Below are 18,595 nucleotides of genomic sequence, written 5' to 3'. Positions count from 1 at the left end.
GTATCACAACGGACCAATAAATGGTCTAAGTGTGTCAGTTGTTTTCCTGACAGCCATTTCTACCTAACCTAACCTAACCTTAAAAGTCTGCAAAAAATCTCAAATTTATAGGAAATATAGGTTTTAATCATGCGCATGCATGTACAAACTTTTGAATTTTTAAAATGATTTTTGACCGAATAACGGGAAAAACAATTTTTTTTTGTCCCAAGTTTTTTGGCTGTTTTTAACAGTTTTTTATTTTTATCTTTTTTTCCTCAATAGATAAATGAATGAAATTTACAGTGTAGATAGATAATGAGCAAGACTATATTTGTACCAAGTTTCAATTAATTTTGTAATGACAAATTTGAAATAACGGTAAAATAAAACTTTATTTTTCAACACGTTACGTTCCTTTTTTTTTATTTTTTATTCTGTAGAAGATAATTTTTTTATAAACTTTTGATACCTACCAATGAAAAAAAATTGATACAATGAGAAAAGAAAAAACATTGATTTTTTTGTAAAATATGATTGGTTTCAAGAAATTCTAACTTTTTTCTAATAACCTTACAGATAAGACTAAAGTCTTAATCCTTAGCTTAAATATCAAGCTATGTACTTTTTATATTTTTTAGAATACCTACCTCTTACGTAACGAATATATTTGAATATGATATTATTCTTAAGAAGGGTAGGCATAAGGCTTTTTGATGGTAGACTTTTCATTTCAAAATTCTTTTAATAATTTTTTTATTGTATTTTTTGCATTTTTACGTTTAAAATTATTCAGAATCACACACATATAAAAATGTATATCCATTCAAGATTGTGGTATAGATTGTAATTTCATCTTAAAAACCAAGCCATATGAACCCAAAACTAACTTAAGACGAAGTATTGTGTATCCAGTCAATAGCGAAGTTGGTTAGGCGGTAAAATGTTGTCATTTGCACTTGAGGTCCGAGGTTCGAAGCCCATGAAAGACGAATTTTTTTTTTCTTTCAAATAATTTTTAAAATCATATTTTTTTTATCTAAAGCACACAACCTATTTGCATATGACTTCATCACGTTAAGTTAAACAACCGATCTTTTTTTTTGTTTTTGTTTTTCAAAGACAACGTTTGGTACACCTACATATATACAAATCCATAAAAAAAGTTCTTATGATAACAACTGACACCTACCATGCCTACCCCTATCAATTAATATTTACACGATCGCAATAGGGGTGGATTTGAGTTCATTGTTTTATGACACCCAGTCCTGGTGGAACCGGTAAAACATTTTTACTATCATTGTTTTTGGCTGCTGTGAGAATGAACAAAGACATAGCGTTAGCGCTTGCATCGTCTGGAATTGCAGCAACATTATTGGATGGTGGTCGAACAGCTCATTCGGCTCTAAAATTGCCTTTAAATGTTCATATTTTGGAATTGCCAACATGTAACATTTCAAAGAGATCCGGAATGGCAAAAGTATTGCAGCAGTGTAAACTTATTATCTGGGACGAATGTACCATGGCGCACAAAAAATCTTTAGAAGCATTCAATCGTACATTACAAGATTTGAGAGGTAATAATCGTCTTTTTGGTGGTGCATTGGTGTTATTTGCTGGAGATTTCAGGCAAACACTCCCGGTTATTCCTCGATCTACTGCTGCTGACGAATTAAATGCTAGCTTGAAATCTTCAACATTGTGGAAGTATGTGAAAACACTTTCTCTCAACGAAAATGTAAGAGTGTTATTGCAAAATGATCCAACAGCGGCAGAATTTTCCAAGCAATTATTGAAAATTGGAAATGGTGAACTGCCTCTTGATATTGATGGTCAAATAACATTCCCAAATAATTTTTGTTCGTTATCAGAATCGAATGCTGCGCTAATACAAAGTGTGTTTCCTAATATTGTAAATAATTATCAAAACTATGATTGGTTAAGTCAAAGATGTATATTGGCATGTACAAATAAGGATGTTATAAGTATCAATGAGGAAATTCTGAACAAAATACCAGGTGAAATTGTAATTTACAAATCTATCGATACCGTCACGAATCCGGATGAAGTCGTAAACTATCCAACTGAATTTTTAAATTCATTGGATCTACCAGGAATTCCACCACATTATTTGAAATTAAAAGTTGGTATTCCAATTATTATGCTGAGAAATCTTAATCATCCAAGATTATGCAATGGCACCAGATTGGTAGTGAAACGTTTAATGAAAAATCTAATAGAAGCAACAATTTTAACTGGTAAATTTAAGGGCGAACATGTTTTAATACCACGAATACCAATGATTCCATCTGATTTGGCTTTTGAATTTAAGCGTTTGCAGTTGCCTGTTCGTGTCGCTTTTGGTATGACCGTTAATAAATCTCAAGGCCAAACCCTTGAAATCTGTGGTATACATTTGGAACATCCAGTTTTCTCCCATGGTCAACTTTATGTTGGTTGTTCACGTGTTGGTAAGCCATCAGCCTTATTCATTTATACGACCAACCAAGGAAAAACCAAAAATATAGTTTATAAAAAAGCATTAGAGTAAAAAATAATCAATAAAATACATACATATACAAAAAAATTAAAAAAAAAAAACAGTTTTTTTAACGCCCTGCGAATCGGTCGGGGGTCTTGCTATCTTATAGGTATATAAACCGGCAACACCGGCTGACTTATTTTTCTTATTTTTTTTTTAATCAAAGGGGAATAACAGTAGATGGTTTAAGGCTAAAAAATTAATGATTTTATAGGGTAAAAAGAGGTAACACGATATTGAAAAACGAGGCTATTTTATAAACGGTAAGGTGAAGAGAGTTGAATTTTTTTTTAAATGACAGATAAATTTATTTTTAAGGTTGAAAAACGAATTGAAAAAATTCTAAAAAAATTCAAAATTAAGTTGTAGTGAAAACATGTGGTTGACATTCGACAAAAGTCTTATTACAGGTAGGGAAATTTTTTTACAGAAATAAGAGTTACACCATTGGAACGATACTTAAAAAAAAAAAATTAGGTGTCTCAAACGGATTTTTTTCATAGGCACTTCATTTTGAAATATGAGTTTTTGAAAAACAACTCATTTTTAGGAACATTTTTGAGTAGTTTTTTTTAATTTTTTTGAATTTTTAAAAGCCTGCAAAAAATCTCAAACTAATAGAAAATATAGGTTTTAGTTATGCGCATGCATGAGTATTTTGCATAGGCCACTTTTGCTAAAAGTTTAAAAGTGAATATTTTTAAACTCATTTTATGAACTCTTCAAGTTTTGATCCTCTTTTTCATTTGAAAATTAAACAATTACAGAGTCGAACATTAGAAATAAATACAAGAAATGGCGGAACGAAGTCCGCCGGGTCAGCTAGTATTTTAATAAAATGCTGGATATTTTTTGTCCTACAGCCCACAAAATATCTAGTATTTAGTTTCAACTAAGTTTCAGCAGCAAGTTACCAGATTTATCTAAATTTAAATAAATCGTTTGCGATTTTTTGGTTTTATTGTGATTTACTATTTTTCGCAGCGATTTAAAAATTGGTTGTAGTTTACTAGTTTCGGCTGTTATTAATCACTTTCAACTAAAATTCGACAGTAATTTACCAGTTCTGGCTACTTTTTAGGAATATCGGTTGCGATTTACCAGTTTTAGTTGCGATTTATTATTATTATTTATTATTAAAGGTTTTTACCCGATTTGAACTAGAAAATACATCAATCCCAAAAAATGCTAACCACAAAATATATCAAGTGACCCTCTTTAGGACATCAATTTTGTAATAATTTTACGTTTGGTAAAACAATCTGTCTTGAAATAAATCTTCTTAGAAAATTGTAGAATCGACAAATTTTAAGATACAAGAAGTCTAAGTCAAATCCTGACAAGTGGGGGTCCCACAATAATTTAAACCCTCTTGCCTTTTATTTATCCCCCACACTCATTCATTATCATTTGAAATTGAAAATCTCATCCAAATACCGCATAAATACATAAAGATACGAGAGATACATATCTTCAAATTCATTTTCTTGTTTCCGAAAGTCAAATCCAATTTTAAGGATATACCAGTAAATTTCTATTTGATGACATCCTTTGGACCGCAAATAAATCGTAATCGTTGTTACTTTCTCTCAATTTCAATATACTCTCTCTCACTCAGCATCTTTGTTGTCAAATAGACAACTAATGAGTATCAATTCGAAAAGAGCCCACATCTTCATCTTCTTTCCTGTGTGAGTCCTTACAACAAGCAGGTTGAAGTTGAAGCAAAAAAAAAACACAAACGAAACATCTCTCGTCCCTCAAAATAATATAAGTTGACAGAAATTTCATGCTCTTTTGAGTACACAACTGAATCGAATGCTGCGCGCCGCAGCATTCTCTAACATGAAACGCTTTTCACATTGAATTTAACTAACACACAATACGGGCCACAATTTTTGGGAATTTCGGAGTCTTTTTTGGGGGAATGAGTGAATTTTTGGGATCGTATTTGAAGCCCGAACACATACAACACACAGAGCACGGTTGATGGTCGTGCATGGTCCAGCGAACATGAAAGGTACAAATATACGGAATTTTAAGGGTGAAGCTGGTTCGCTTTTACTTCGTCATCTTCGGAGGGCTTCCGTCAGAGAAGTCGTCTTTTGCCGTCTTCTTGGCTTTCGCTCACAATTATATATAAATTTATTTCGCAAAAAGGAAATGCGATTTTGCAGTGTGTCGATGTCGAAGTCAAACCTGGGCGCCTTTGGTCTTAATCTTGACATTTATTCCATGAATGAGTTTCCATTCAATTCGCATGAATTCCTTTTGTGACGATTTTATTGTCATTATAAATCGGATCAAGCGGTTTAGTTGTGAGATTATTTCTTCTTTCTATTTTTTTTTTTTTTTTTATTTCCTTCAGGATTCATTCAATAGAACTCTTAGTGTGGAAAGGTACTTGAAGAATTCACTTAAAAAAATGTGGCACAAAAGCCTGAGCTGAGGCTGAGTTCTGAGAGTTAAGTCATGAGAATTTGGATGGAATTGGAAAAAAAACCATCAGGTGCGGAATTTTGCCTTTGAGGAAACTGAGAGAGATTTCTTTTCTGTGTTTTCTTATTTTGTGGTAAGAGAAAAAAATAGAAAGATGTAAGAATAAGAACAGAAATTGGAGGACGTTTGATGAAATTACTTTTACAAATTGAGTAATGCAAATGCATTCAAGAGAGTTTTTCTTTTTTCTGGGTCAGGATTAGGTTTGAAGGAGTGTTTTAAGGGCTGTTTTAAATAAAAATAAAATGAATGTAAAATTCGATTGGAAATTCGGTTTTTGTGTGAAAAGCTTATTCAATTCCATGCTAGAATAATTCGAATGAATTTGAGTAATGATTGAGGTTATGTTTTTATCAAAAAAAATACTTAAAATATTTAGTAAAGAGCTCCAATTTGAAACACATTTTTACTTCCCCACAAACATCTTTAGCATCTTTAAGGTTTTATAGAAGCAAAATTGTTATTACGACTGCATTTAATCAACATAGTTCCCAAGAGCAGCTGAAAATAGAAGATGCACACAATTTTCAAAAGTTTCCCTTCCTGAGGTTATTGTAAGCCGAAAAATACATTTGACAATAAGCGAAAAAAATTAATACTCATTTACGTGTTTTTTTGACAGCGGACAAGTCATCTCAGGACATTTCATCACATTACAAATAATCATTGAGTTTTCAATGGTTTTAAAAAAGGTAAAGGTTTAGGTATTTTAATAATGAAAATAGCAGAATTTTAATTTTTAAAAATGACAAATTAAAAAAAAATCAAACAGGGTGCCCCAAAAATTTTAGCTTTCATGCGGTTTTAGAAAAAATTTTTAAAATTCTCACTGGTTTAAAATAAGGGCATTTTATAAAACATAATTAATGTAGTAACCCAAAAACATGCTTTCGCAAAAAAAAAAACTTGCACATTTAAAACAAAATTTAGAAATTAAAATTTTTGGAGAGGCACTCTAAAATAAAATCAAATCCGAACCAAAAATCTCGCGAGTTCAATTTAGATGTGATTGTGATGGTGATTGTGATTGTGATTGTGATTGTGATTGTGATTGTGATTGTGATTGCGATTGCGATTGTGATTGTGATTGTGATTGTGATTGTGATTGTGATTGTGATTGCTATTGTGATTGTGATTGTAAATGTGATTGTGATTGTGATTGTGATTGTGATTGCTATTGTGATTGTGATTGTGATTGTGATTGTGATTGTGATTGTGATTGTGATTGTGATTGTGATTGTGATTGTGATTGTGATTGCGATTGTGATTGTGATTGTGATTGTGATTGTGATTGTGGTTGCGATTGTGATTGTGATTGTGATTGCTATTGTGATTGTGATTGTAAATGTGATTGTGATTGTGATTGTGATTGTGATTGCGATTGTGATTGTGATTGTGATTGTGATTGTGATTGCTATTGTGATTGTGATTGTAAATGTGATTGTGATTGTGATTGTGATTGTGATTGTGATTGCTATTGTGATTGTGATTGTGATTGTGATTGTAAATGTGATTGTGATTGTGATTGCGATTGTGATTGTGATTGTGATTGTGATTGTGATTGTGATTGTGATTGTGATTGTGATTGTGATTGTGATTGTGATTGTGATTGTGATTGTGATTGTGATTGCTATTGTGATTGTGATTGTGATTGTGATTGTGATTGTGATTGTGATTGTGATTGTGATTGTGATTGTGATTGTGATTGTGATTGTGATTGTGATTGTGATTGTGATTGTGATACAATTTCAATTTGGGAGTCGGAGTTGAATTTAGTATTCTCATGACAAATGGCAATGCTTGCCAATGCCTGTATTTTGCAAGTAAATAGACGTTGTGTCCTATGATGTATGCAGTGAGGAGGAAGCATTTGGGGAGGGGAGGGTCATTAAGGCCCAAGAAACTATTAAGTTCTTCATAAAATACACTCCTATAGTAGTCATAAAACTTTTCCAATAGCAACCAAATTTCATGTCACACCACCTGAACTTAAACACTATATATTCTTGAAATTAACGATTTCCTTGTAAGGACTTCAAATACACACTTCTGTGACAGTTAATTTAAACTACTGGCTGCAATTTAACACCTTAATCCTAACAACTTTACTCTCCTCTCTCCCCTCTGTAAACCATTTTGTACCCACACAAACCAAAGCTATAACCCATTAGCTTAAATTTGCATTCAGTGAGGCCGCAATTAGTAACACTGATGTAGATGGTGTTCGTCCATTTTGCTTTTGGTTCAAGTCCATTATGCTTCCGCATTCAAGGTGACAGTTAATTTCTCGACCAGAGAGAGAATTGCCTTCGAGCAATTAATCGAAATTTCATTCTCCACCAAAAAAAAAGAAGGAAACTTAAGCACCACAAAAAAGTGCGGATTGCTTTTAAATCCCATTTTTCGCAAGACGCTGATGCTATATCTATAATAATAATATTCAACTGTACTTCTGCGACATTTCTAGCGTGATTTTGCAATTGTTTCCTTCAGAATACACCTTCACACTCTTTTTCTTGAGTTGTTGCGGCTACCTTAAAACCCTTCGTCTGCTTTCTGCCATCACACCAGACAGGACTCGTTCCACCAGGATGTCTCGCATTCTCCTTGCATCTGTGAAATTACCTTTCATTTTCTCATCAAAAAGCCACTTGAAGTATTAGAGAGTATCTCAAATCCGTATATATGTATCCTTGAAGCAATGTTTTTCCATCTCGCCTTCATTTTTCTACTTTATCCTTTTGGGTGATCTTTGCTGGCTGGCTCCTGATGTCGGGGTGTAATAATTAAAGACTACGCCGAAACGAAAGTGGATAATTTCAACAGATTTATCCCCTCGTTTGGTCAAGTTGCCTTTAATGCTGGATGAGGAGTAGTCCCTGGAAATGTCTTGAAATATAGTCGGTTTGGGAATTTTTTTTTTTGTATTTTTCGTCCTTTTTTCTTATTCATCCTTTAGAGCTGCCATCATTCCTCTTAATTTTTACTCTTTATCCTTCGATTTCATTACCCCGGCTTTTAGTTCTGGGGTTTTTTTGGGTTGGTTCGTATCCTTTTTCCTCCAGCTTAAAAAAAAAAGAATATAGAAAAAAAAACGTCTTGTTCATCCTGAACGAAGACTACTATTGTGTGTTTCATTGTTTCCATAGCAAAGCGTCAGTCAGTCAGGGTGGATAATTGGTTTTTGGTTATAAGGCAATGGCCATGGTTTGGGGGCGGGGGGGAATAGGGAATTCTTAGCCTCAATCCTCGGTTTGTGTTTTATTTTATTTTTATTTTTTTTTTTGTAATTTTATTTTTTCTGCATTGTATAAGGACGTGGACTAAAAATGTTGAAATAAAAAAAAATATATCAGAAATTAATTGCGATTTCATTACTCTCCGAGATTCATTCATTTCGACATTTCACAGGAAGCGCACACGGAATACACGATTCATGGAAGGATTCATGGATTTACAATGTGAAAACGCCTAAGGACTCGTTTTATTTTAGATCGGTTGTATAGGACAATGCACATCGTTTGGATATATTCATCATCATCGTCATCATGTTGTGATGTGACACATTTGTATACTAAATATGTATTTCTGCAAGGATTCGTTTTTTAATTTTATTTTTGTATTAAAAAAAAATCCAATATCCTATAGAAAAGTATTTTAACAAAATACACCACACGCCGACATCTAAAAGCAGCAAGAGGAGAGGAAAACAATTTAATCCTGGATATGTGGGCGAAATTAAAAAAAAAATAGAAAAAATGTTGAAAAAACCTGATGATGAAGAAGAAGAGACAAAAAGTGCCCGGGTTTTGTCAAAGTCACAAAGGCTACCTCAGCGGAGAAGGTCCTTGTGCTGGATGCACATATCACACATATGCAGCAAAGTGTGTGATGGTTCATTCTATTTGTTTTATATCTCCGCCATCACTTCGCTCTGCTCTCTGCAATTTTGCATTTCAACTTGATTTTCAATTTGTTTACTATTTTTTTTGTTATTTTTTTTTTATATTTATTTTGCTTCTGTTTTTGGTAGAACAAGGATAACCACCATCAGGACCGCGTTGATCGGGGAGCCACCATAACCCCAATGGGTGCGGTGCGGTGCGGCCAGGTTCAGTTATATCAACTCATTTCACGGTCTGTAACTCTTTCGAGAAAAGTAAAATGTACGGAAAAATACTATGAGAGAGGACAGGACTTTTGAATGACTGAAAGGATCAACCAACCCCTATTTTATTGCTTCAGTGTTTTTTTTTTTTTATTAATTTTTTTTACTGAAGCTTTGGCTTTGGTGAGCGTTATAATGCTGAATGCATCGTTTTTTTTTTTATCTCTGCTGCCGTGCACCGCAGAGTGAAGGCGGAAGTATGACACTTGTTTTAATTTGATGTACGCGATGGAGTTGCGTTTAAGTGGGTGTCATGGATTTTTTATTATTTTTATGTAATTTTTATTTTTTTTTATTGGAAAGCCTTGTTGGTGTAGATTTAAGTTGAAATAATATTTTGGTAGGTTAATCTAGCCATTTTGAAATAAAGAGGTTTATTGACAGATATTTAGTGTTTTTTTTATATGTGACAAAATATTGACCTTTAAGCTAAAATTTTAAACAAAAGAGATTGATAATTTAAAAATGGAACACATAGAACGTTGCTGCTTGATTAAAATTAAACTAAAACAGTGGTTACTTTATTAATTGTATTTTATGTTTCTCAAAACCCTTAAAAAAAAAAGGAACCTTCGTTTGACTTTTAATTATTATCTACTTCAAACAAAAATTTTCTTTTCAACAAAAAATCAATTTGAGTAAAATTGTGAAATTAAACTAGATTTAAAAAATTAATATAAAATATTGACACTGGCACACACGACTTTTGTTAAAACTGCAGTTTGAATTAGTACTGAATGTCCGAAATTGTACCAAATAGGCAAAATATTTGATTACTTTTTAAAGTTATGCAGGATTTGAAAAGTCAATAAATAGTTAAAAAAAAAGTTCTATGAAAAAAGTTACGCATAAACCACAGTGACCCTCGAACAAAAAATAATTAAAAAAAAGTATGAACAACAAATTTTAATGAAAGTTTTTAGATACCAATAATTGATACTATAAACAGTTAAAGATAGTTTTTCTTTTTCAGCTTTTATAAAAGAGACTTATAAACATCATAGTAGGGGAGCCCGAGATGCTAAATTTGCAGTTAACGGAGCGCCATGGGGACCTATTTGATTGCGAAGATTAGGTTCTAAAACGAAAAAAAGTATATGGAAGTTTTCCATTTAAGTGGGGATAAGAGCTTATAAACACGTTAAGAAAATGTAAAAAAAAAACTGTCACATTGAAATACTCGAGCGCGTCAGATATTAATAGGGTATACTCGCATTGACTTTGTGATAACCGATAAATATTAATCTGACGATAAGACAAGATGGTGGTTGGCTATAATAAGCGGTAGAAAAAAATAAAAAAAAAAAGTTATTCGAGCGTGTCAGATTTTGAGAGGGTACGTTCAGTGAACTCCTAATATTGTTCAATTTGAATAACTGACGATTTGGACGTGGCCTACACTTATAAATCATTTTTGAAAATGTAAAAAAAAATTGTTAACTTAAGTTACTCGAGCGCGTCAGATTTTTCTACTGTAGGTTCAGCTCGATGTCAGAGTCACCCTAAATGATAATCTGACAATTATGTTAAGGTGCATTGCTAATCTGACAATTTAAAAAAAAAATTAGACAGTTTTTGAATAAAACAATATTTTTCGTTTCTTCTGGTATTACCTACTGGATGTAATACAAAATTTACATTATACATATTATATACAAAGGTCAATCAATAATAATTTAATATTCATAATAACTGGATTCGTCTTCCAGGTTGGTTTCCACTTGTTCAACTTTGTCGTCATCTCGTGTTTCTGTAAGCAAAAATGGTTATGATACTTACTTGATAATCTTTTTTTCGTATGATATTATATTATTAAAAAGTAAACGTACCTAAAGTCATAAGTTTTGCTCGTCTGGTCTTTAACGAAAGAAAAAATACCCCAAATCTAAGAACATTACGTAATGACCAGACGATCAGAGCTTCTATATTTATTAAAGATTGGGCTTTTGCTATAAAGTTAAGAATGTCACGTTATACCTCGATACAAAAATTTGAGTGTTGGATCGGACTTTAAATTCTCAGATAGTGAATTCCATATAAAACGTCTTTTGGGGCTTATTCCCTTTGACACGTTATTTTTTATCCAATTTAATGAATTCTTTAGTTTAGTCCACATAATAAGTGTAAGTAAATAAGACAAAAAAAAATTAGATATTTCGACAAAAACGATAAAAACTCAGCAACACGAACCAAAAAATTGTATTTTTTTTTACTGTACGTTCATGCTTTATCGATAATTTTGGCTATAATGCCCCATGAAAACCGTCAGATTATACGTTTTTCGTGTTCCTGATAAAATTCCCTTCAGAATAAAAAAAAAGTTAATCGCGCTCGAGTATTTCCAGGTGATGTTTTTTTTTACAACTTTGTGTCTCTCCCATTTTATTATGCCACGCTCAAATTGTCAGATTATTGAAATATACACTTTTCTAGATGTACTTAACCTACCATTTCTTAATCTGACGCGCTCGAGTATTTCCGAGGATCGATTTTTTTTACTAATCTGACGGGCTGCCCACAACGCAGACCACTGTATCAAGCTTTTATATTTGGTAGGAGTACATTACTGAGTACAAGCTTTCTCCCCATATGATTTTCTGACGCGAGTTATAAATGTCTACTTCGAAACGGCTTATTTATGAGTTTGAAGTTACAAAATAAGTATTTAATTTAATTTTATTTTTTTCAAATTTTAATTTTATTTTTACAAAATTTTAAATTGAGTCTATTCTCAACTAATTGATATTTGTTAATAAATTTTCATAGACATTTTTAAAAAAGTATACTAATATAAAATTAAGTTTAAAACATAATTATAGGAACAAAGTTAAGTTTAACATATTTATTATATTTGCTTTAAATAATCCCAGTCTTGTTCTGTGGATATGTACATTTGTACATATGTAACTCCTCCCTTGCGAGTATGAACTTAATGAATAAATGAATAAAGTTCATAATATTATTTCATAAAAGCAGCTTCTTCGTTGATTATTATGTTATTATATAAAAGTTGATTAGCAGAGTTTGTCAAAATGAACACATTTATCGGTATAAGGGATAAGGATTGGATTTTTATTCAAATTCAATAAAGTTTGAAGTTCATAAAAAGTTTTAAAAATAAGAGAGAAAAAAAAATTAAACTTTTAAATCAAGAGCATAATCTGTTAATCAAAAATGAATGATCATAATTGTTTGTTGCAATGGAGACGGATCGCCGCGATATGAAACTAAAATAATTTGAGAGATATTTTTGTTGTTGTTTTATTAGTATTTACTTGAACAAGCTGAAACTTTTCTTTTTGGTTTCTTTCTTATTTTTTGTTTATGGACTTTGCGTTTATTTGAAGTTATTGTTATTTTATGGTTCTTAACAACCTTATGCTCGTTAAATCTAGGAGCCAATTTGTTCCTTCTATCATCTAACTCGTATATTGTCTCGTTTTCTACAAAATCTGGTGGATCAGTTCGATTTTCATTTCGTTTTTCAATATTCTTTTGTTTGTTTCTTAAGCTAAGACCATGAATAAGTTTCGTCAATTTTTTATAGTCTTCTACATGCTGAACTAAGTATTCCTGCTCTGTTTTGGAATTTTCTTTCGTAAATAAAGGGTTTCTTTTACTTATATGACCGTTGAGTAATTCAAAAGGTGTCAATTTTGTAGCAGAGTGTACACTGTTGTTATATGTAATTACTGCCTCGTCAATAACTTCACCAATTGGTTTGTTGTTGTTTTGTGATTTGATAATTCTGATAATTTCGGTTAGGGTAGAGTGAAATCTTTCTATAGGAGAATTACCATTAGAGCTTTTGGCGGATATTGTATGATGGTTAATCATATGAATATCCAAAAACTCTTTGAAGGTAGAAGAGATGAACTCACTGCCATTATCTGAGATCAACAATTTGGGTATACCATGATGAGAAAAGAAGTGTTTCAACGATTTTATAATGTTAATACTATTTCGAGCCGAAATTAAATAAACACATGCAAATTTACTAAATTTATCTATAATGGTGAAGAAGTTTTGTTTACAAACTGAGTAGATATCAACGTGAACAATTTCTAATGGCATAGACGGTGTTTGAGTTACTTCGAATTTTAAAGGTTCTCTTTTGCGGTCATATTTCTTTTTTTGACATATTTCACAACTGTTTATTGTGGAAGTTATTGTGTGTTTCATATTAGGAAAATAATATTTTCTTTTCAAATGATTAAAGGTCTCAATTATACCTCTATGATTCGAACATTTGTGATAGTCCCTTATAATATTTTCTTGTGTGTCTTTTTCAGTAACATCTTCTAGAAAAATGTTACATCTTACTAATTTTAAATGTTTGTTACTGCTAAAATAACTTGAAGGGTATCCCGTCGTTCAAGTTCTCTTGTGCAGAATGTAAAGTAGATATTTTGTCTTGTTCATCATAATTGTTTTGAACAGATATTAATTCCAAATTTTCAATATTGTTCCCTTGGTTAATATTTATTTCTTTTCTTGATAGAGCGTCAGCATTAGAGTTTTGTTTTCCTTTCTGTTCTGGGACAACGAACATTTTCGAAATCAAATTGGGTTTAAAACTTAATGGAATTTTTACCTTTTCTGTTTCTAAGAATGAATTTTTTAAATCTATTTTCATAGCAAGTTTTTTCATTATATCGGTTCCAATGAGCCCATCGAAATAATTGTGGAACTTAAAAAGCAAAAATTTAGAGTTCCATCTGTTTTAAATTCCAATAAGTTCTGTACATTTATTTGTTTATTTACTTGTACTTTATCAAAGATAGTTTTGATTTGTAACGGTTTAATGCACTTTATTTTTTCATTTTCGATAACTTCTGGATTAATAAAGGATTTGTTACTTCCTGTATCTATTAAAAATTTTAATTGTTTTTTGTATAAACTCTTAATAATTATGTAAGGTAGAAGGTTTGTATTATGGTTGTTTAAATCTAAATACCCAACTGATTGTCCGAGGTTTTCATAGTTTTCTTCAACTTGACTTTCAATATTAAAAGTTTGTCCATTCCTATTAGTTCTTCTACTTGTAGTTCCACTATATGTGTCCATTGGCTCTGGAGGTGTACTTCTGCTTAAATTAGATTGACGGCTTTGAATAGAACTACTATTGTTAGGTCTAAAGTTATTGATCTGTCTGGAGTTATTTTCTTGTCTAAATCTTTGGTCTTGTCTATTATCTGAATTTTGTCTTGAATAATCTGGAATGTTTTCTTGCCTATAGTTTGTATTTTGTCTGAAATTATTTTGTGAAAGGTCATTGTTATGGTTTTCTCTTGTTATGTTTTGACTAGATTGGTATTGATTGTATGGTTGTTGGAATCTTTGAGTGTAAGTATTAGTATTTGCAAAAAAGGTTCGTCTGTTTTGAAATCTGGGTGTTTGTGGAATCTGTGACCTATATTGGGAGTTTTGGAAATAATAGTAGTTTTCTTCATGTTGACAAAAGTTAAAGGCATCAATTAGTTTTGTGGGTCGCATTGACCTAACAGTTGAACCTAAAGGCTCTCTTAGACAAAAAGATGTTAAGACCCATTTCTTGATAAAGGTTTTGCTTTGCTTCGACAACACTCAAATTTGTTTCATGAACCTTTATGTGATTGATCATCGCAGAAAGTGTTTCAATTACCCTTGAATAATAGGTTTCTACCGATGATTGATTCTGTCGGAGCTGGTGCAAATCCCTTATCAAGCTAGTTTCGTTTCTTTTATCCGCGTAATGAATAAGCAAATTATTTTTAATATCTTCCCAATTCACATCAGTTCCATACATATTAAGAGCTTCGTTAGCTGGGCCAACAACCTTATTTCGTATGGCTCTTAAAACAACTTTTTTATATGCAGGATTTGAATTCAATTGAGGCATAAGTTCTAAAATTTCCTCTACATTACTGATGAAGTCAAACAATAACCGTTTATTTCCATCAAAAGTTGGAACATCTTTAATTGCATCCGGAATTCGGAGGGAATTAAAGATATCAACTGCTGTATTGGAAAACATGATCGACTTTGAATCTTGATTCGTTTGTGATTCAACAGATTTGCTCAATGAAAGATTATATTGCAAGACTTTTTTATTTAATGTTAGATCTCTTTTAATCCAACTAGGACAAAAAAGGCGACTTCTAACTTTATTTTTTTGAGATTTTGATTTTGGGATAGGTGGCATAGAAAAACCGATAAAAATGCACAAAATTGACTTACCCACTAATCTTCTTTTTCGTAATTTATATTTTCCTTCTTGGTGTTGCTTCCAGTTAAAATGTTCCAGTTATAAATGTTTAGTTTCCTTTCTCTTTTTTTTTTCTATTTTTGTTTTATTTTATGGTTTCTTTTTTTCTCTTTTCTATCTATTTGGTCACGGTGCTTATTTTGTTTTATATCTTCCTTTTTTTTTTATTTTCGGGTCCACGGAGCTTAAGGTTTGAAAACCACCACTTCAATATTCCGTTGAGGTGTGCTCCAACTTGTATCCAGTCCTTGTTTAGCTACTTAAGGATTTTCGCTAGTAATCTTCTGGATGCAATATTCCCAGTCCGACTGCGCCAGTTATAAATGTTTACTTCGAAACGGCTTATTTATGAGTTTGAAGTTACAAAATAAGTATTTAATTTTATTTTATTTTTTTTCAAATTTTAATTTTATTTTTACAAAATTTTAAATTGAGTCTATTCTCAACTAATTGATATTTGTTAATAAATTTTCATAGACATTTTTAAAAAAGTATACTAATATAAAATTAAGTTTAAAACATAATTATAGGAACAAAGTTAAGTTTAACATATTTATTATATTGGCTTTAAATAATCCCAGTCTTGTTCTGTGGATATGTACATTTGTACATATGTAACTCGCGCTCGAGTAACGAGCGAAATCAATTCCTGGGCTCCCCTACTATCACTTTAAATGAATTAATTTTGTATTTAAAAATAAATTATTTTTAATTCACTCAGTTTGTTTATTTTAAAATTAGTGAAAAAAATTAAGACTCATTTTCATGTTTTGTTGAATAAAATGATATGAAAGTTTAAAAAAAAAAAAACAATTTAAAAAACGAAGAATATTAGGTTTGGTGCAAAATTGCTAAGAAACTATTATCCGCAGAGAAAAAATTTTTCAGACTAACTAAAACTGTAATAAATTCTTAATTGGTTGTAAAAAAAATCTTTCGAATCAGACGTAGTTTGACAAAGATAAACCCAGTTAAAGGAAAAGAAAGCAAAAATCATAAATACCGTCATAACTCGAAAATGGGACGAAAACGAGAAAATTACCTCTTAAGTTTTTCGACTTAAAATTACCTCAGGAATCCATGGTTGACTGTGGGTAACCCTGTAAACAATATTGTTGCTTAGAATGTTAAAATTCACGAAAGAGTAGTTTTCCAAAAGAAATATACAAAATCAGGAGTCGAATTACGGCATACGTTCTTTAACGTATGTTTGCTATGTGTCCCTATCTCTTTCTACTGATTAAATAGAGACAGCAATAGTCAAAACGTCAACGTATGATCGTAATCGTGTGCCGTGATTCGACCCCAGACTTTGTTTTAGAATTTCGAACACATATTTTTGAACTGTTTAAACATCCATACGCATTATATAAATTTTAATTTACTGTAAAAAAATTTGTTTTTTTTTTGTGGAAGATCTTTACATCGGTTTTTTTTTTTTCAAAAAATAAATTTTTTATAAATACAAATTTGCAAAAAATTTTCACAAAAAATATTATTTCTCACATAGATTAAAAAATTCCAAAAGCATTCATTGGTCAGTTTTAAAAAAATTCTTCAAAGATAAATTGAAATATTAAAAAAAAAAATTCTTTAGGTACATATTTTTTAGTTTAAAAATAAAAGTCAGAAAATCTGTATTTCAAAATTCTGTAATTTTTTCTGTTTTAATGTTATGGAAAAAGAAAAATTGTTTTGATAGCATTTTTTTTCAGTATCATTATTTTAGAATACAAAATTTTGAACTCCAGAATTTTAAAACGACCCCAACCAAAAGATAAGGTCATTTAAAAAATCGCTAAAACGACCAACAACAACCAATTCAACCCACTTTTTGATAATATAAAAACAATACATTATGAAACTTTTATAATAACGGGGTAGAGTTTAAGATACATAATTTCGTATTAACAATCAAAATTTGACGACTTGATCACACGTACTTACTTTTAAGGTTTAAGTTGCTGAGATTTTACCGAGGATCCAGCAAAGCTTACTTCGTAAGAAATAAATATTTAAATGATCTAAAAATATTGAGTCATTACTCAGATCTCTCATTGTTCAATTGAGGATTTCCAACGAATATTGCACTTTTACCACGTGTTTTTGGAAACTGGCACCACTGTAAATTTTCATCGCCGTCATCACCGCTGACAAAGCTAAAATTAATTAAAATATTTTCGAAAGGAATAACTGAATATTAATTGAACTCAATCAATTTTATTAATCAAACTTCCATCCTCCTCCACTTTTCATCCACAAAAAAAACATCAATCCACCCTTTTCCAAAGTTTTTTTTTATCCTTTTTTACAAATAAAAGTCTCTCGATGAAAGAAGAAAACACAAATCCCATATTGAATTTTGGGGAAAATTTCCCAAAAAGGTGTAAATGATAGATAATCCGAAATTCATCTAGCATCCATTCCACACAGCCAACAGACAAAACAACACTTTGATGATGATAATGTCCTTGATTGAAATTTGTTATTTTTTCTTTAAATTATTCCCTGCATTAGGATTTAATGGATATTATATGCGTTGTCTGTAATGTGCGTGTCTTTATGAACGAGTGTTTGTGTGTGTGTATTAGTGTTGAAAACATGCACCTATTATGAATAAGAATCAATTTTAATATCTAATTTATATGCACAAGGAGAGGTATTTAGAATGTCATTGCATCCAAAAGATACATCTATAGAATACCCAGGATAGCATACATCAGGACTATCTACTATCCAGCGCAATGCAATATCCCCATATCCCTCTCGTATCAGTGTCCCAGGACACACTATATTTTCATGTGTAGATATATATGTATTTTATTTTATATGTGTGTTTGAATGTGTGTATATGTTGGTGTCGTTGGTTATGGGACGAGTGCTGGTAATGGCAGCGGCACAATGAAAATTGTGTCGATTTGCATATTTAATCAAAATTAACATGGGTGATATAATCAATTACACACAACCGATACGTGTCCTGTTTTCGGTTCGATTGGTAAAATCCTTTAACATCCCTTCATCCTCCCCATCCCACTCTCTATCTCACTTGTGTCTGCCCACACTATTTGGACCACAATTCGAGACATTCCATGGAAATGCTATGTTTCTGTTTTTGGGTGCGACACTGAGTATAAGGCTCAGCCCGTTTGTCGTC

At 31.4% G+C, this 18,595-nt stretch overlaps 2 protein-coding genes across 2 annotated transcripts; one reads left to right on the top strand and one right to left on the bottom strand.

Moving 5' to 3' along the window:
* Nucleotides 1-1,237: 1,237 nt before the first annotated feature.
* Nucleotides 1,238-4,906, top strand: LOC129919382 (ATP-dependent DNA helicase PIF1-like). Its single transcript, XM_056000242.1, has 2 exons — nt 1,238-2,453; nt 4,893-4,906. Exons 1-2 carry the CDS (start codon nt 1,238-1,240, stop codon nt 4,904-4,906), a joined length of 1,230 nt encoding a protein of 409 aa, XP_055856217.1.
* A 1,116-nt stretch (nt 4,907-6,022) lies between these two features.
* On the bottom strand, nt 6,023-6,808 carry LOC129919381 (GATA zinc finger domain-containing protein 14-like). The gene has a single exon (XM_056000241.1). It carries the CDS (start codon nt 6,806-6,808, stop codon nt 6,023-6,025), a length of 786 nt encoding a protein of 261 aa, XP_055856216.1.
* Nucleotides 6,809-18,595: the final 11,787 nt, after the last annotated feature.

Source organism: Episyrphus balteatus, chromosome 4 (assembly GCF_945859705.1).
Source record: "Episyrphus balteatus chromosome 4, idEpiBalt1.1, whole genome shotgun sequence".
Classification (NCBI taxonomy): domain Eukaryota; kingdom Metazoa; phylum Arthropoda; class Insecta; order Diptera; family Syrphidae; genus Episyrphus; species Episyrphus balteatus.
This window is presented reverse-complemented; position numbering and strand designations above follow the sequence as displayed.

Bases quoted from the DNA above. Each gene is read 5' to 3' on its own strand.
- LOC129919381 (XM_056000241.1), bottom strand. From the start codon at position 6,808: ATGAGAATACTAAATTCAACTCCGACTCCCAAATTGAAATTGTATCAC.
- LOC129919382 (XM_056000242.1), top strand. From the start codon at position 1,238: ATGACACCCAGTCCTGGTGGAACCGGTAAAACATTTTTACTATCATTG.